Source organism: Anopheles gambiae, chromosome 2, assembly GCF_943734735.2.
Source record: "Anopheles gambiae chromosome 2, idAnoGambNW_F1_1, whole genome shotgun sequence".
Lineage (NCBI taxonomy): Eukaryota > Metazoa > Arthropoda > Insecta > Diptera > Culicidae > Anopheles > Anopheles gambiae.
The window spans coordinates 58146466-58167826 of NC_064601.1; the positions used below are offsets into that span (position 1 = coordinate 58146466).

At 32.9% G+C, this 21361-nt stretch overlaps 1 protein-coding gene across 4 annotated transcripts in view; it reads right to left on the reverse strand.

Annotated features, from left to right (window-relative positions):
• Positions 1-9639: 9639 nt before the first annotated feature.
• Positions 9640-21361, reverse strand: part of LOC1272724 (homeobox protein abdominal-A homolog) — a 115572-nt gene continuing 103850 nt past the window's right edge. For all 4 annotated transcript variants that reach the window (XM_061650853.1, XM_061650852.1, XM_311624.4 and 1 more), the window contains one exon: positions 9640-13098. In XM_061650853.1, the coding sequence (XP_061506837.1) occupies positions 12806-13098 (293 nt within the window). In that variant the 3' untranslated portion in view covers positions 9640-12805. The remainder of the gene's footprint in view (positions 13099-21361) is intronic.

Below are 21361 nucleotides of genomic sequence, written 5' to 3' on the forward strand. Positions count from 1 at the left end.
GCCACTTTGAATCCCAGCATTACTTCCGTCTGCCTACTAATGTAGCTGCGCACTGGAATTTTCTTCCAAAACAATTAAGTTTGATCTACATTAAATATTTGTTCCGGGAGATACCCTTTTCCCGATATAAGATTTTTAAAATTATCTTGGAAGCAGTATGCGGCATTTTCATCTGAACTCGAAACTTCACCATAAATTTTAACATTGTGCAAATTTGCACGTTTCCTGAATCTTGCAAACCAGCATTTACTAGCCTTAAATTCTTCGTGATATTTTTTTTCTTCTCCTTTTATATAATTATACAAAGATAATGCTTTTCTAGAATGTTTTAGAGGCTTAGCGGTACACGTTTTTTTGTTAAATAATTTATCCATATAAACAATACTTTCTTATCTTCAACCAATCTTGCAAACCAGCATTCACTAGCCTTAAATTCTTCGTGATATTTTTTTCTTCTCCTTTTATATAATTATACAAAGATAATGCTTTTCTTGAATGTTTTAGAGGCTTAGCGGTATGCGTTTTTTTGTTAAATAATTTATCCACATAAACAATACTTTCTCATCTTCAACCATGCTATCCTCCCGGGCTCTTGTCATTATAGTAGACTCTAATGTTGCCTTTTTAATTGTATCTTGCTACCGATCCTTCGATCTATTTATTGTTCTAATGGTTGATTCGGGTCGATTGGTGTCTCTGACGATGTGGGGGTAACATTTTCCACCTTCGTGTATTTTGATCATTTTAAAAATTTCACTGAAGCTGATGGAACTTGCTTTAAAATCGTATTTTCCCGTGCAAATTGGATATTTTCAATGGCCGTCAGTTTTTACGTGTTTGCATGTAATTGGTATTTGTGACATGGCCACGATGACAAGGTATCCAAAGAAAATTTGAAGTGAGATCATGTCTACGTTAATAACCATGGATGCACGACGTTTAAGTAGAACATATCTTAAATGTAGAACATAGAAAACATCAGTGCTACAACTTCTAACAGAAAGCGCTAAAGCACTTGTGTAATCATTCATGGATAGCAACAGTATATAAGTAGAAATAAATTTTTGAATTTTTGTTGATTATATCATGTCGAGAATCATTCATTTGGCCCACCAAGTCAATTTTGTAAAAATGTGGCCTGTAGATCGAAATAGTTTGTTCTATATATCAAAAAGTGCAGCAAAAGGCATCCTTGTCTTACATTAGTAATACGGCTTTGCCATTGAGAAGGGAACCAGTATCTTTCTTTATCTTTAATCGTATCGTGAATCGTATCTTTAGTATGTATTTAGTATTCATCTTCAGAATCTGTTTATTTTATTGAATCATAATCTATACAAATTCAGAGAATATATTTCCTTGCTTACTCTTTATTTGTACGACACATGTATACATTTTACAGCTCGATCTGTGGATCTTGTTGTGCATCCAATAAAACTTCCAATAAAGATCTTTCCACAGTTGTTAAATCCTTTATTAAGGCCATGTTATGTATAACATAGTAGAGTCCATTTTTATCATATCCTAGTTGTCTATCTTGTATTTGATCGAATGTGGAGGATGCCAAATGTACCGGGTAAAACGGTTTTGTTTAATCGCGTTTCAATTTATTTATTGATAAAAGAATTGATCAAAAATCTTAAACGAATTACATAAAAATCTTAGATTTTTCATTTTGAGAAAAAAATATTTATATTTATAAAATGTTGATATTGAATCAATAATCAGATCGTTCTTTGGAAAACATTGAACGAATCGTTTAGTAATCAAGATCTGCTTGTACGACTCATAAAAGGTAAAATAAAGATGTTGAACGTTAGTCTTATTAGAAATATAATATTTATTTATTATACATTAGCATTAAAGACTTTGTATATCCTGAAATTGTGTATAAATATATGGAGAAGTTTGTTTTATATAATCTTTTTTGAAAGATTTTTATGAAAAGTGATAAGGTGGAGGAGCAGGGATACAGGGAGTCCTCGAGACATACGGTACCGCTTATACGCGGACTCAGAGGTACACTGGTGGACATAAAAATAGGAACTTTTTTCTGTGACCGAAAGACATAGTTCTTGTCAGAAATATTTGGTAGCCCTCAAAAGGACTGTTTAAGTGGTTGTTGGGAGGAGGTGTTGCGGTGTTCCACAGAGCGAAAGCACATTCTAACGGTCAATGTGGTGACCGTTAATCGCTATCACTTCCTGACAGCGTTTGGCCATATCGCCGATGAGCTTACGGCATTCGCTTCTGGGTATGCGTTTCCACATAACCTTGCAGCGTGTCCATAGATCATCGGCTGAACGTGCAGGCTGGTTCTTTAGCTGATGCTTGCGAGTTGACCACAGATTTTCAATCGGGTTGAGGTCAGGACTCAACGCAGGCCACGGTAGAACTTGCACATCCTTTATTCCACATCCAAAATTTTTTTCCTATTTTTATGTCCACCAGTGTACGTGATTTTCTAAATTTGACAGTTCTTTTAGCAAACTATACTGAGCTGACACATCAATTTTCCAATGCCAAATAATTTCCTTATTGGTCGAATGTTAAAACGCATTTTAAAGGGTTTTTAACTGTAAAATTCATTTAGAATCGTATCAAATAATAATTTAAGAGTCTAAACTTGCAAAGTTACATGAAATCTAGTGATTTTTGGGCTATAAATTACGAGATTCGACTTACGAGGAAATTCCAGGTACGCGGTACTGTATTGATTTGAATTACGGCCACTTTAGATATTTTTGGATTGTAATATTTTCTAACTAATTCAATTATTGCCGATCAAACATCTGAACAACTCACTTTACTAAAGCAAACCTTCTACATTTGAGATAAAATATTAAAATTTCCTGTAATTTTACTCGAAACATTGCAAAAATTCATGAAAATACAACAATAGGGTAACAGTACCAGTTTTCGGCAGAGTATCTATTTTCAGAAGGGTAACTGAAAACGTGAAATTCTTCACAAATGTAATAAAAAATGTGTGAAACACAATATTGAAATGAAAGTATACTCACTTGTTGTTCATATACAAAGTTTCACATCATTTTATTGTGTATTTTCCAAAATATCAAATAAACTGTGTAGAAAAAAAACATTTTCGGCAGATTTGTTGTCAGTTGATAGTTTGGCAGGTTTTGAGATTAAGCGAACCAGAACAGTAAATGAAAGTGTGGTTTATATTAAATATTTTATGCTTGTTTTATTTATTCTAACTTGTTTGAAGTATCACGGTAAACAAGTTATTTTACACTTTTAGTGCCGAAAATACGTATACAGTAAATGTACATTTTTAAATTTTCCATAACACACCTGGGATTTGGCTGAATATTCCTTTAAAACTTGATCAAAACACTACAATGCGTTGGTCGACATTTACTACGATATTTCTTCTGTTAAATAAGATAAATACACAATGAATAATGCAATGACTTAAGAAAAAAGTAATTATTTGTGAGGCAGTCGGTGCCGCACGATGTAATCAAAGCCTATATAATACAGAGAGTACAGAGGAAATCTACTTACTATATATACTGTTGCTATCCATTAATGGTTACACAAGTGCTTTAGCACTTTTTGTTAGAAGTTGTAGCACTGATGTTTTCTATGTTCTACATTTATGATATGTTCTACTTAAACGTCTTGCATCCATGGTGGTTAACGTAGACATGATCTCACTTCAAATTTTCTTTGGATACGAGTCGAGTCGTTCAGAACATTTGATCAAAAAGCGTGGGAATGTGTTGACAGCTGGATGAAAAAGCTTCAATAGTTTCATCGTAGCATACATTGAGGTTTTAGTTGTTGTGCATGCAGTGGTCTGAAAGCATTTTCGGCCATTTTTACAACGTTTGTTTGTAATATTGTACTTTAAAAAGTTGACGAATATCAAGAAAAGATAGAATTATAGTGATATTATCAATTACAACAAGATTAGTGCCCGAAATTACGACGAAATCTTGTGCAGCTCAAGAGGGCCAAAGCTAAGAGGCCAGATTTCTGATTGTGGTCATTTTTAAGCAATAAATTACTGAAAAAACTACTCCATGCCACGATCATGAGAAAGAAATGTATAGTTAAACTAAGTTTTAAGCACAAAATGCACAATTAGCCCTGAGAAGTGGTTGGTTGTTTGGAATCGTTTGTGAACGCTTTTCCATCTAACTGTCAAAAACAAGCTTTCAAAATGGTGGACCAATATCGAGCTATGCATCGACCTCTGTATTATATAGACTTTTGATGTAACCGTCAAGCTGACACGTTTCTTCAATGGCTGCTCTGCTTCTTAAAATTTAACTTGTTTCATTTTCTAAACACCCAACTCTGAGTGTAGGAGTCTGCTAGACCGACAGAACGACGGTCTTAAAACAACGGGGTCTGGATGCTGCTTTTCTCTTGTGCTCGTACAAGAATAGAACCGAAGAACTTCTATACGAATTGACGACCTGTCCCGTACGGCCATCAAGGCATTTGTCACACATTTCTTCACGTATAGTGGTTTTCTTGTCATTGTCACTGTTTAAACTCATATTTTTATGAAATATGTAACAATTTACTTCGGTTGTTCGGAAGTAAAAACATGACGCAAAATCTTGCTTCGATTTCCGGACATAATTAAATATGAAATTGGATGAAATTTACAGCACAATTTGATAAAATACTGCTATTTTCTCGATTATAGCCACTTCCGCAATATATTCCGATGTATTTCTATGCACTTGAGTAAGATTGATAGGAATTATCTAGGAAAGGAAACTGTTAAGAATGTATGTGGTGACGAACAGACCGACAAAAAATATTTATTTACTGTGTCATCAGGGCCTACTAGGGGTCAGACACATTTTTAATTGATTGTAGTACATCATGGCAATCATATAAAAAAAATAATGTGGCATAACAAGGGTCAACATATAAATAACTTAAATAAAAACACCACGAATGCCCCGAATTTGAAGCTGCCCGTAATTTGAAGCATAACAATATTTAGCGGCCTTTTGTGTCCTCATTACCCATTCGACCAGAACCATAGAAAGATGCATATTACAACTGATACACAACAAACAAGTTGTCCCTGAGATATGCTATCAATGTGTACTGAAAAGATGCCGTGTATCACAAATTTCCACGTATTTAAGTCAAATTTTGATGTTTCAGCCTATACAAAACTATTTTGGTGTAATTATGTTTGAAGTGATAGATTTCAGCAACTAAATGAATTATATTATATGATGTGATTCCGTCTCAAGATTATAGTTTCGTAACTTTTTAATATATTTTGAAACTGCATCTTCTTCTTGAGACTCAACCAAAAGAATTTTTTACATTTCATTATGGACGAGTCAAACCAGCACAATTAGTACAAGGAACTATTAAATATTTGTTTGGAACTCCAGTTTATTTGTTTGGAGTGTGATGTGGATTTATACTCTTTGCAATGATTTTTCCAGTACCACTCTCAGTGATTCTAATGCTTTTAATGCAATTTAATCAGAAAAAAGAAAAGAAAAAGATCAGATTTTAAAAGATTTCCATTTGAAATTTAGCTTTGATTCTTTGGGCATTTTAACATCTCAAGATTAGCAAATCTGAATAAAAAAAACATCTCAAGATTGAAAAAAGTGTGTCAACGTTTTTTTTTTCGGCACAAACCTTAATGTAATATACAGTTTCATGTGATTTGGATCAAGGTTTTGTACAAAAACTGGATCAAGGTTTTGTACACCCGGCCAGTAACGGGTTACCTTTTTTTTCAAAATCTACTTCACAGTATAATTTTATTAGTTCAATGAGAAAAATCAGTGAAAAATAATAATTTTTGTTACCGATGCAATACAATTTTTCAGATTTACGATACCTTTCTGATCGTCCTACTGGTCTTCAATTTTCTCTGTAGATTTTAACTTTGCCTGCTTTTTATACTTTCCACAAAAACACGATTTCTTCATGGAGACGGATCGACTACCAAACATGGCCAAATTCCTTTTTCCAAATAGTTTTGGTAACGTTGGATGATTTTAGTTTGATTGGTTGCCTTGAAATACCATACATAAGCCTCAGTTAAATTGCATACACTTCCATCATCTTTCCTTCTTCACATACCTGTAGAACTTTTGCTGGCTTGCACTTCAAGAACTCGTCACGTTATTTTCTTTTCGTAGCATTTTTATTGTTATTTGTTGAACTAAAAAAAACCTGTTCCAATACAACGAAGGAACCAGTAGTATGCCGAATGAATTCATGTTTAAACTCGAGGATTGTGGAACGGGATGCAGTGAATATATTTGTCTTGTTTTCATAGTATTTTACCTCTCTTGCGCAGAATGAGAGTTTTTTTGCGATATCCTTTAGCAAAGACAAACGCAAAATTATTCATGCTACAAGCTTATACCAAACGATGAACGCACACAATGTATGCAATACGAAAAAGTCTTCCATATAAAGACGACGAAGACAATTGTTAAAACGGTGATGAATTCTGAGACGAGATCTGTGGAGAGGATCGTGTGGTTTGGATGCTCATAAATAATTTATTTCAGTCTTCCTTTTTTACTAGATCACATTCAGAATCGTATAATTTTTCGTCGGTTTTCTTTCCATATCATTTTGAGCGGACATACAAGGTAAGCAGGTTAGCTCGATTTTGTATTACGAATGTGCTTGTCGATTTTCCTTTTCATTAATGAGACGTTCGCGATATTATTACTCCGAGCTGAGCGAAGTGTCACATCGCGTAATGTAAACAATATCAATTCAACGATTGTTGAATTAAGTTCAACTAAATATTCAATTAAATTAAGTTAAAATAAGTCAATTTGAATTATTTTAAATTATAAAAAAAAAACATTCCTTTGGGTGCAAAAATGATCTGTGTGGTTGAAATAAAAAAAATGTAGTTTTTAATGAATAACTGCAGTTTTCTGAAATAATATTGTTAAGATTTTATAAAATTAAACCATTATCATTGTGCAAAATATAACTATTTAACAAGATCAAATAAAGTTTAGAGGAAACATGTTTGAATCGCCTAACATCTTAAATATGTCAGAAAAAAATATTTGAACTGTGTCAACGTGATACTTTGCTCAATAACATTGTACAATCTTGAAAAGCAATTTACACATACATGCGAGCAATCGGGAGGTAATTGAAGTCTTTCGAATTCAATTAATGAGGAATGACGATGGAAGTGACGTGAAACAACATGGCCCTGAGCCACGAGAATGCACTATTGAGAAACTAGAGTCGTCGACCAATGCGTTCATGTCGATGAAAAGCAAAAACACTTGAACAGTCTTCCAAAGTGTTCGTTGTGCTGTTGTTGTCTAAAATTAATTTCGTTCCTCACTACAATCAAGCTACCAATGCCTTGGAGTGTGTTTTCACGACCTCGTAGATGATTGTTGGATAATAACAAACCATGCGAGCTTAAATTAAACTGCAGTTCATCATCGTCATCATTATAAATGGTGTCTTGCTAAAACAAGTGTGTAGTGAAGTGTGTAGTAAAAACAAAACTGCCTCTGGTCTATCGAACACCAATCAAATTCATTAAGCGTTAGCAAGCGCTGACTCCATACGTACACAATAAATATCAATAGCTCAACGAAATATCAATAGTTTAACATGGTCATCGTGTAGTATAAAATAAAATTCATAAACACCTCATGGAATGCAATTTGTGCAAGTAATATTAATTGGCATTAAATGTAATATTAAGGTTGTTGTTGCAGTGTTTATGAAGGACATTCATTAACATTAGGAGATTTTATGAAAAAATGAATTTGTAAGAGCTATCTTTTATAAATGTATGTTATGCTGTATAGTTAGCTATAACACTTCTTAATTTTTCATAAGTATTAGTAATAAAGTAGAGTTAGAGATGAAATAGTTTCATATGCCAAAAACGTAAACATAAATACACTGAACGCATTCGAGGGTTTAAAAATGATATCTAAAGTGAGTATAACTTTTTTGGAAAAATAAAAAAAGTTTTTGAATTTGAAACTATTTGAAAAAAACACTGTTGATGCAGCTGTAAAAAATAAATCAACGATAAAATTGATCAATAAACTTCAACAAATAAGGGATATGGACTTATCTTTGATTATTCTAATACTAATAGCTTTAAACATACAAAATTGCATTTCATATATTATATTGTTCATCAATTCTATAGAATATCATAAAGAGCATTCCATTTTATATTAAGTTATATAATTTCGTTATTTTATATTCTCATAAATAGAGCAGAGCTCAAATTTTAAAGTTATTAATTTATTTCAAAAATATAGAAATAATATAAATTATACCACAAGTGCAGTACGAATATTGTCTCAATAGTGTTTCAAAAAGTGTTTTTATGATTGTCTAAGAACGACAAACTATGTTTCTATTACAAATTATCAAAAAATCAATTGTAACAAATATGATTTTATTGTGATTAATAATAAAATCTGAAAGTCCTTTTTGTGATCCTCCTTTTTGAGCCCTTTCATATTCTTGACGTGGTTTATTTGGTGAAAATCAATTTTGGATTTATTGTTATTATTGTTATTATTTTTTATTGTTATGACATTATAATTTTAATGCCAGCATTGCATCAAATGTAAAATTGAATCAAATAAGTTAAAGGTAAATTTTTTTGTAGTTTTCATTAAAACAATTTATTTGCAAAAACCAGCGTTAAGGAAAAAAATCTGTGATTTTAAAATAAATGAATTAAAGTTACTCATACTAGCGTTAGAATACGCTGTATATTTTCAGGAAAAGTTTGAATTGTAGTGCCATCTAGAAACAACGGCTCACAACATCATGAAACAGTGTTGCCTCCTATCGTAAAACACACGCACTACTACGAATGGAAATTCTATTGAAAAGGGATGAAATGATGTACGCTTGATTTTTAGAAAGAGGCAGAAGATTTGAAATTTATGTCATCCGACGCCATGTGCATGTTCATCTGGAACGCATGCGCTGTGTCATTTCTAGTTTCGTTCCGGTTTTATATTGGTAAGAGAGGTAAATTATGACCTACAGGATCACATTCCTGCACTTAATTATCGCAACTCAATTTCGACCGTTAATTTGATGAAGCATGGTCTACAGAAATCGTTGGCAGAACAATATTACCTTTTTGTTTTTTAGTATATGAAAATAATGAGGACTGAATGAACGCGATACAATTTCCCAGTACGGTTTTATAAGGCTTATCCTATTCATTTACTCAATTAGTGTCAAGTCGAGAAATTTGACTCGATTGCTCTTTGAAATATGCTTGTTGTTTTGTAAGTTTGGTAGGGAAAATCAATCGAGACGAACAGCCAAAATTGCAGTATGCGTTAAAACGCCAGACCTGTCCGAGATGATTTGAAAATACTCACATTAAATTTGAACGATAGCCAAAAACAAAGAAAATAGAAAAAGCGTGGCGTCACTATTGAAACTAACAAAAGTTTTATCAATAAAACCGTTCCTAAAAATGAAATGTCACATTCATTCTCAATCGATAATTTAAATTGAAAGTAATAAATTCAGTTTAACAAAACCATGACCATGACATTTCGATTACTCACTTGTATTAAAATCTCCAGAATCTATAAGAAAGAACATCAAATAGTGTAACAAAATGCGGGATAATTTTCTGTTGTAATCGATTCATTTATTTTCTGACAAATCTGACAAATTGCTTTCGGTATGTTTTTAAAAGTATGACTCTCTTTGTCATCTTTAAAAACTTTTCGTTTGCTTTAGGTAGTTTTTATGTTTCCACCCAGATCTGGCGAGAGAAAATATTTTTTTCTCTTTTTGTTTTCTTCTCCTCGTGTACAGTTTGAGCTTCTTGCAGTTGTACTTCTAATAGTTATCGAACAGCGTGTGCATTGCATCGAACTGCTCAAATTTAGTTACTTAAACTATTGGCAAAATACTGCCTCTTTGCTCTTTCGAATTTTTGATCTATTCGTGACAGTGTGATTTTGCTTATCGCGATTTTACGTGAAGACTCAATAAAGCAATGATAAATTATTTATTTAGTGGTCACATGTACTCTACTTTGGGACTTGTAGTTTACTTAATTCACTTAATTACTCGTATTGGAAAAGCACAAACTAAACCTTTTATTATAATATTTTTCACTGGTTGTTAGACGGGTGTTGCATTCCACATTTTAATTTATCGTTTAGTTTTTAATTCTGCCATTTGTTGACTTCTTCCACTGTTCTATTTTTCTAAATTTGTTTGCTGTTGCGCGTTGTTTTGTTTTCTAATCCATATTAATAATTCTTATTTAAATACAAGATCTCCTTACGAATTAGTTACGTATACATTCAATGTTTTGTTTGCAGGCTTTTTTTGAGAAGAAATTGTGCGTACAAACCCTTTCAAACGTTTTTTTTTGCGCTAGGTTAAACTAGCATTTAAATTCTTTCCTCGAAGGAATTCAACACTCTCAGCAACCACGTGTATCGTTTTTATTCGCTTGTTCAACTCATTTATTCTCTTGGGCGAAATTAACATCACTAACCGAAACTAGGTTTGCTTGTTTCATTAATTATAAGTTTCTTTTCGAAAGTGTTCATTAAATCTACAGTTACGTATTTCCGTCCTAGATATTTTTTGGTTCCCTCTCTCCTGTACATTCCTCACAATGTTATGCAACTCGTTCTCATCAGAAGAACCACAGAACAGCAACATGTATCAAATGGATGTCTATTTCCGGGAATTCTGTATAAGATTTATTTTAAAGTATACGTTGAGTAACCATTTCATGTTGTGTTTCATTTCACCGCAAAATGAATGTCGAAATCACTTCCAGCCAATATAAGTGAGCAATAAGGTTGATCAAATGCCAGCCGTTGCTTGGACATGACGATAAACTAAATTTTTGAAGATGTTGGTTTATAGTTAAATTAGATTTCTTTTTATAAAAATGGTAATAAATAAGTACATCGGTATTGAATGACGTAAAACAAATTCAAAAGGACATTCGCGTTGGAGTCATAATACACTGAGAACCGGATAAGTACGAATTGAGGAAGAGTAATGGAAAAGATTAATAAAAAAACAGTCTGTTCCGGCAAAATATTTTTTAATGTTTCTGTATATACAACACAAAAATCGCAAAAATTGTAAAACAACTGATTTAAATAGACAACATAGTAAAAACTACTTGAGAAAATGGCTGAAAGTACAGCTACAATATTCAAAATAAATAACAAACCAACATTACAGATCATTTCAAACATTTGTCTAAGTCACCCATTCTAATGTGTGTTTTTTACATGTGTTGGTTTTATTCCTAGCCTTTTTTATGGAAAACCAAACTAAATTATTTTACTTACTGCTACGATATTCGTACGCAGTTGGTATGATATTCGTACGCGTAATTAATTAAATACTAAAAATCGCTCTAAGTAAAGATTAAAATCAATGGAACATATACGAAAGAACTATATCATATTATATTAGAGTTCAGTTATTTGATATAGTTTAATAATATTGCAGCGTGTTGCATCACAAACGAAAACATATTACTAGTTTCTTTTCGGTTCAGAAAAAAGTATTTTAAAAAGCGGGATCCTAGAATTTTCTTTTCAAACAGCTTTGTGTAGCAATTTTTACAGTTATCGACATACTTTGGATATTTTTTGCAGTTGACAAATGAATATAATGATTTACATCCTGCTGAAGTTTTCTTTAGATTCATTCGTATAGCAATTATATGAATGAGATTCCTTTCTTATATGTATTGGTTTCGACTAAATTGTTTCCTGCCTTGCGCAGTTTTTTAAATTGTAGACTGATTGAATTTTGTACATTGATAATTTAGAGCTGTGTATTGTTTTCAGCTTACTGTTATGCAGTTCTTGTTCTTTCTGTATCGTATATATTGTGTTACTGTCGCCACGTGCCTATATTACAATGTGTGACATACATGCCATTAGTCGTGCTCAACAGCATCATAGCCACAACAATATGGAAACATGATTTGGACACTAGGAATGGTCTTTAACCTATATGTTTGATTTAGGATTAGAGATAGGAAATGGGATTGAAAAAGTATTCGTAAACATGTTTGCCTATCGGTACTCTAGCACAGTCGTCAAATCTCACGACTTAACAACATGTCCGTCATGTCTTGAATTCCCGTATTGACCGAAACCTCCATATGTGGTACTGAGTGCAATGCTATGGGTACACGAATTATTCCCAAATAGGCGAGCTCATTAGTGACTATGGTTGGTTTAGACGGCCAATAATTGTTGTGAAAAATGAGAACAAGAAGAAGAATGTGTCTACCCATTAGGATGTCGAGTAATCGGTCTTAGGATTTTTTTTTAGGTTCACCATTTCACCACCACCATTCACCGTAAATGCCGAAAGAAACCTACCTAAACACAAAATTAGCTTGTTTTCCTATGTTTTAGTATTTATCATCGGCACAACCCATTGAAAGCAAAATAACATATTAAAGGATTTAATAAGAAAAAGTTTGGTGAACAGGATAGGAGAATGAATTTAAAATAATCCCTGCCAAAGAAGATAAACACTGGGAACAGATAAACAGTCTTTAAGATTGCAAAAAACTTATACAACAGTTTAAAAAATATTGTAGTGCCTCTGAGGCTACACAACCAAACAAAATGGATATATTATGCCTACCTGTATTATATGATGAAATAAAGAACAAACAATCAATCTGTTATGTCATATTGATCTGTTTCCTGATTTGACCGGAATTTATTCTTTAGTATAAATAATTACTTGCACTACTGTGATTGGTGTGTTGTTGGTGTAACCCCTAGTTTTGCTCGTGTAACGCAGCCGCTGCAGCTGCTGCAGCGGCTGCTTTTTGAGCCTGAGCCTGTTTTTCTTGCTCGTTTAGCTCCTTGATGGCTTGAATTTCCTTCTTTAGCTTCATTCGGCGGTTTTGAAACCAAATTTTGATCTGTCGCTCTGTTAGACATAGAGCATGTGCCATTTCAATCCGGCGTCGACGGGTCAGGTAGTGGTTAGTGTGGAACTCTTTCTCCAATTCCAGCGTTTGGTATCTTGTGTAAGTTTGGCGTCCTCTTCTTCGTAATCCATTTGCACCTAAGCAAGAAAAGAAACACAAAAACAAACCATCGTGAACAATATTATTCTCGTGAACAAGACAGTCTTTTCATTAAATTTACTTAAATGAGAGAGCTACAAAGAAACGAACTTTAACGCCCATTTAAGTAAATGAAATCTTGATGTTAATATTCTTGGGCTTAGTTGAAACATTCATAAAGTAACGGACAATCAGCTAATAACCAGAAAACCATGTTCTGGAGCAATCATATAAGGGGAATGTGTTTGGTTTATTACGAATTCTGTGAATGCTAAAATAAGTATTATGGAGACTACAATATATGTAAAAAATGTTGGAAACTTTCTTAAATCGCAAGGCATGCAACTCAATATTCATTTTTTTGCTACTCGACCAGCGGTGTTTCTGCCGCACACAATGCAGGGCAACTGAATTGTAAAAATGGTCTATATAGTCCATAGTGAACATATCTTACAATCCATTCACTTCTATTTTACATAGATGCTATTTAAATGTAGTGGTATTTGAACACCCAATGATGAACACCCAAACTAAAACGACAAATAATATTAACAAATGTTTGAAGGAAAGCAGAGATTATCAAACATATAAAGAACAAATTTAGGAATATTATAAAATGTATGAATTATGTGCAACAAAAACAAAATGAAATGGGATAAATGTAATAGAACATGATAAATATATTCTACAATGTAACAGAATAAGAAATTTGAATACAAATTCGTATTTTTGTTTTAATTTAATCTCCGTTCGGTTTGCACCTGTATATTTATTTGCCCCACATTTCATTACTTAATTGCCAATAATTTTTTGAGGGGTTTGAGCAGTTAAATTCATGCAGTATAAATATTCCAATAATTTTATCTATTTACTGTGGTTCAGTTTCGTCTGATTCATGTGAGTATACCATAATTTGAATTCAAATAGAAATAATTTAATCATAGATTCCACAGTGATTTTGTTTGGATTGACGCAAAATTGTAAAGATAATGAGTTGAACTTGAAAGAATAATATCATGTGTTGTGGAGGTGGGCCAATCAACATGCCCGTCATGCTTTGAATACCCGCAAATAGGTTGAACAGTGAATCATAAATGGGCATTTTGAGAAACAGGAGCAGGAAATGAACTGCGATCTATCCTTTCCCTTTTAGATTTTCTTGCTGACCTAGCACACTGAAATATTCCTGGCAATCCATCATGGGCACTTTTGAGTTTACTCCTCAGAAATCTTTTCCGTAGCTCTGCATTCGGATTTTGACCAGCGAATCCAAATTATCGCACTGTCAAAATATAACTACTGACCTAAAAATGAGTAAAATAGCAATGTCATATCACGTTGATGTCGAAAATTAGACCCTCCGTGAAAGATAATATCGCATACATAAAACCACCAATAGCATTAGACAGTTAGTAATAGGTAATCGGGGCAGAATAGGTTAATATTTAAACTAAAATATTAAACCGCTTTCTTAAACTCGGTTGAAGAGGAACGAGTATGCAGTTGCCTGGATACAATGATTGCTTTAATTTATTTCATGAGTGTCCTGCTCTGTAATATGAACTATATTGCAAATAATTCTAAAAATATTAAATGAAACCTACATTTTATGTCATTTGACAATCAATTCCATATTTCGCTAATTCTATCCAGTTTGGGAAAGTGGCTGATAAACTAGCTATGTGATTCCATACGCACAGCCACATTTCATTAACAAAGTAAAGTAAAAAAAATCACAGATTAAAGTACAATTATTTTTAATTAGATTTATTATTTATATATATTATTATTTGTATTATTTGTTATTATTTATTTTTTATAATTATTATTACTATTATATTTTCCTTTTGTACTAGTATAATATGTATCTTTCACGAAAAAAGAAACTTCATATTTTCTCTGAATTGAAGTAAACCAACAAGAATATGCAAGAAATTTTGGACTCCAAACCTCCTATTGCTATTTATTCATGAAGACATCTGTGGGAAAGCCAATTCTAGAATGTGTGGATAGATTTGGTTTCCGACCTGATTTCAATGGTAGGAGCATCATCAAAAAGAACCGGAGCCAGGCTCGGAGATCAAATATGTGCGGAGATCATTCTACCGTGGAAGGGATGTTAACATTATAATTAAGGGGACTAGATTTTAGCTTAGACAAGTCTATTTTGGAATGTTTGGTCCTAAAAATATCGAACGGTTGCTTCTTGGTTTGACAGCATGACAGAGTAACCCAAGGTAGATATAGAGATAATTTAAGCTTGTATTTGAGCCATGGGATTTTTCGTTTCGAATCCCCTTCAAACAAAGAAAAACAGAACCTGATCGCATAAGCGAACACACACATGCATGCACATCCAAAACGTTTACATTAAGGTTATTTGGATCTTAAACAAGAACAGATCAGCGAAAGAAAGGAACGATTGTACTACGACATCGTTGTTTCGTCAGATGAGGTTCAACTAATGGTGGAATGGACGCAAAATGAAACGAAAAACGATAAGCCTTGCCTGTACTTCATAACGAAGTCAACAGCATCCAAGTAAAAAAAGTAGACACGCAAAGTGCCGAAACAGAATAGGGCAAGAAGAAGAAACGAAAAATGTTTTAAGACAGCCGAGGCAATAACTGAAGAAAAAGAGAGCAAAGTGTAATCATGACCCAGCATTGTAGCCTGTTTTCCAACGTTTCCGAAGCTCCTCCTTAGATGATGAAGGCGAGGACGGAGAACTGAAACATCAGCCAAACCATTAAACTGCTCCGAGAAAGATCAAGGAACATGATCACGCCTGTGCTCATAAATTATTGCGCAGAATCAGCATCCCCATACACAATTTTATGCACATACACACATGCACTTACTGAAAAACTGTGATAACTGAATTGTTCATGATAGCGATGATTCAAAATAAAACTACTGATCAATAAATCATCAATTCAGGAGTTATTTATCCAAATTTAAATATGTTTAACAAAATGAGCATATCAGACTAGTCTATTTATGTTGAAAGTGAAACTTTAGCGGTTAAAATAAAACATCCGTGCACACACACACATTTATTAATATATATGCACACAGTACATATATGTTGCAGTTTATTATATATATATATATATATATATATATATATATATATATATATATATATATATATATATATATATATATATATATATATATATATATATATATATATATATATATATATATATATATATATATATATATATATATATATATATACTAATGAAGGAGAGCTATTCTGGAATGAACAGCATAAAACTTCAACAACTGTTGAAGCAATGTAAAACTTGTTGTAACGAAACTAAAAAAATAAACAGCTGTATGGTTTGTTTGAAATGTGGATCAAGGCAATAATTATATTTTAAGCTGTTGAAATTTTAGTTTCACTTTAAATAGCGTTAGTATTGATACATAAAATTTAACATGGGTTGGCGAAACATGAAAATTCAGCGAAGATGTAACAAGAACATGAAATTGAAATCACGAATTGAAGACATTCTTATAGCTGGGCAATGACCGTCATTGTGCACCATCTGACTATTTGATTTTTTTCAGTATCTTCCCATGGTTAACAATGCCTCCAACTAAACAGTGCATCGAAACCGATATGTCTTGTTACAGTGACATTGGCGATTTAAATGCGTACTATGTTTTATATACCTTAAAAAACGTACTATAAGGATTCTGATTATATTTTGGCCTTTTTCAAGTTTCAAACATAATATTTCTTTTACTTTTACTCCTATGGCACAGCAACCGAGGTCGCTTCAGGTCTGTCTGTACCATTACTTGTGGGGTTTAACTTTCAATGACTTATTTGATTTGCCAGTCGCAGGATGGCCAGTCCTACGTATAGGGGCTCGGCTTATTTGGGGTTTGAACCTAGGACAGGCATGTTGCTAGTCGTACGAGTTGACGATTGTACCACGAGACCGGCTGAAACATATAACGTATAATAAGATTCTGAAAAAAGCGTGGTCTCGTGATACAGTCATTGACTTACATGACTTAACTACATGTCCGTTATGGTCTCAATCCTGAAATTCTTCCCTCCACTGCTACTTTGTGCAACAAATTGTACTACGATCACTTAAAAATGGTCTCTCTGCTATGCGATTATTCTTATAGAACATGACGCGTTTCAAGTTTCTGTTCATGCTAAGAACACATTATGAAATAAGCGGCTGCTAGCGTATGTAGATTGTTCAAAGGACTGCAAGATCATGAACAATATGAATGTCAAAAAATATATACATTTGATAAAATCAATTTTAACATGAAGAAGTATTTTACCTCATGTTAGACAGACATTTGTTATAGTTTAAACCATGGCAACCAAATATCATTTATCTTTATATTTTGCACTACTAAGTAGTTTGGAGGAAAAATTCAATTAATCAATGACAAAAGCACGTAAAACAATTTTTATTAATATTTTTATTTTAATATTTCTTGTAACAGTGAATAACTTATTTCAATTTTGACAAGTGATCATTAAAAACCATTTCATTTTAAGGTAAAATAATGTAGTTTGTTTATTCTATACAATTCATACTGGGTTAACACATTTGAGACTAGTATTTGGCTATAAGTAGCAATGCTTCTTAATTTTTCGTATTCACACATAATTGAAATATTTTTTTTTATTTCGCCTGCATGTTTTATATTTAATTTAAAGTTTCAATTTTCAAAAGAATAATCATAAATACTATCAGCTTTCTTTATAACAACATATAAAGAAACATTATAACAATTTTAGCATTAAGAAGTTCTTATCCTTGTTAAAATATGATTTATTCTTGTACATGGACCACTTATCTACTAATGTTTCAATTCAAAATATTTATTTGAAGAAACCATGTTTCATAAATCTAATTGGTTTCAAGTTGTTCGCAAACCCACACCCAACAGAAAATGTTGCATGTGATATTTATGATATATCGTCCCAAAAGGATTTACAAGGAAACATATTACGAACTAGTATATGGAGTGAAAGTCATACTTTAACAATACCAATAATGAAAACAATAATGAAGTATGGGTTATTTAATATAAGAGCGACGGTGGCTTCCAGGATGCCGGACTGGTCCCATTTAGTTCCTCTTCTTACCAGAAGGACTTATTCTAGAAGGAGCTACTATCCAGTTACATGTTATAAATAAATTGCGAAAGCACCGATTTAACAGCGGAGGTTGAACACAAAAAACCAGAAAAATGATTTTCAATAATAAAAATGAAATTCTCTTGAAAAGAAATCATGATTAAAAACATATCATACTATTGAATAATCGATTGCTTTAACGCTAACTTTTATTAAAACCTAAGAATAAAAAAAATATGAATTTGACATTGCATGGACTGTTATCCGTGGAAATCGATTAACCGGTAACCGTCAGGTCCCGAGCTGCCTGGATAATCAACATTCTACTGTACAAACAAAGATAAGTCTTGTTTTGTTGTCCTATATCTGTTTGAAATGGGTTAGAGTAATTGCAATGATTTTTTAATACAAAACTAAATAATTTTTTACCTTTTTTGACACTATGTGTATGCTTCAGCAACTTAAATCAGTCATTGATGAGCTAACCTGATCGAGTCTCCAATGAACCGCACAAACCCATGCACATATTTTTCAGGCTGAAATAATCCAAACTAAAAATCTGTGGCGTTGTTTGTCGTGTAGTGTTGTATAGAGTGTTGAAATGATTTCAGCTGTCAAATGTAACAAAAGCCGGCTAGTATCGGAAAACCAGCCATTAACAGTTACAATAATATTATATAAAAAAGCAAAAATTATAGCATATCAAATGAATTGAAATGTTCAAACAAATAAATTTATTTGTTTAAATTTTTACTGCGAAGTTTTGTTTTGCTTTATAGTTAAAGTTTTACTATAAGATTATGTTATGCAACTAGGTCCGGCGTTGGTTCAAGCCTCGCATGGGCCATCTTCTCATAGCAAAGACTGATTATCCGGGTGCGTGGTGCATACCAATAATTTCCAAATGCCTGAATAGACCGACATGACTGTCTAGTTTGTTACGTAAAATAGAATAAGAAGAAGAACTGGTGAATAGAATGATTTCGAGGTGCATGGATTAAGATACTGCACAACTAGAGCAATATTTTCCGACACAATCTCCAATCCTAGTGAGGTCTCAGAACAATGATTACAATAACACTAAAGCCACAAGCGCTAATTCTGAACGAACTTTGCTTATGCGGTGCCTCGGATAAACAATACAGAAGCCCTTAATTGGCTACGAGCGTATGGAATATTGGCATCATGTTGGCCTTTGATTATAAACCTAGCCTCAGGAAAATTCGAACCTTCATTGGGTATAGAAAGGTTTCAAGATTGTGGTGTTCATAGTCACCAGCTTCTCATAGTTCTAGCGTCTCATAGAACTTGAACGATACCAGATTGATGCATTGTTACATCGACCACCTCTTAGCACTATTATGCAGAGAGTTCTAAAATATAGCAGTAAATTGAAGATTTCGATGTTACTTGCAGCGGTTTAATAGTGTATAGAATACCATTTATTATCGATCGAACAATGTTTAATTTAATCCGATACAATAAAATATGCGTCCATTACGTAATATCCTGTGTAACGTTCATAAATTAAGTGCGGAGATATAATGAATTTTCACGACAATACGAGAGGAAGGATACCACCATAGTGGTGTGTACGCATCATAATTTAGGAAGAAACGATGCGCATTCGCTGGAGCTGCATCAAAGTCGATTTTGGCAGAGCAATGGTTAAGCAGTGCATAGAAAGTGCATGGAGTTTCCATTCCGTTCGTGAACAGCAAGTCTGTCTAGTGAATAACTCACTGAACCCTACTGTCAATTAATAAACCATCAAACATCATAAATCAAAATGGATTCTCCATATTTCATGATTCAACCATTGATCTTATGAGAAGGCAAAAATACTAACATTTCGTATGCAGTATTGTATTGCGTGGTTAACGAGAGTAGCCACGAATTGCAGCGGTTAGCAATGAAAACTTCGTATGGTTGTTCATTTTAATCAATCATCTTCTTTTCATATTTTGCCGTTTTGTATATGCATTTTACGATACGAAATGAATATTAGAAAGATCAACCACTCGATGTAGCGCAGCCTAGAATGTATGAAAGTTCAATAATACCAAATGGAAACCTCTAGCAACAGTACTATCGATAACCCAAGACGTGTTTATAATCGACGATATTAATCAAAATTTTTATCATCAGCTTCTTCATTACGGAAAAAACATGGCCCTATAAGAAAATCTCTTATATCACTCCTTTTTAAGTACAACATACCTACTCCGTTTTAGAACAAAATGCATGGAAGGCATCAGAGTCGATTGATAATATACATAGCTTGGAATGAAAATCATAAATCTTGCCGATCCGGACACTAAAGTATCTATAAATTGACTAAAGCTGTGCAAATGTTATTTGAACAGACACTTTGTTAAGTCACGATTATACATCTTAGACGGCGATGGTACCGATGATGGTAGAAATGATGATAGTGAAATCAAAACCGCCCTCATACGCCTTCTTCAGAAGCGGCATAAAAATCATAAACAATAGACACCTACTCCATCACTCGTGCTATTGGCAATCATAATCATAGTAATCTGGAATCGAGATCTTAATTCGATATACTCTGGCTCTAAAATCTGCCAGGTAGTTGGAGCAAATATCGATCGTACATGACATGATCATTTATATTTGTCTATTCCAATATTAAACATTGAGATTTGTTTGTTGGTTGATCTCGTAGGCTTTATCGTAAACTGATGGTAAACGGTACACGTTTGACCCATTGTGATTGGTTAGAGCGCGATAAGTAATAATTACAACAAAAAACAAGCAAACCGTTTGATAATATTATTAACAAATTTTGGTAGACGAATTAAATTATTTACGTTGTAATTAAACTGTATACTAAAACCATCCCATGATAAAGTTGCAACTATTATTTATACCTTAGTAATAAATGACAGTATGAAGTAGTAAGTAAGTATGAAAGTAGCATTTTTTTTTTTGTCAGCATAGTCAGCACAACAACAACAAATCCGAATCGGTAGAAATTATTTCAAATGTCATCATTGCAAGAACTTTTATTAGATACTAGTTGCAAAAAAAAAAAAAAAAATTAATAACTTTAAAATATTCAAAACAACATGTCATTTTTCAATAACATGTGAAAAGTTGAAGGCTTTATGGTT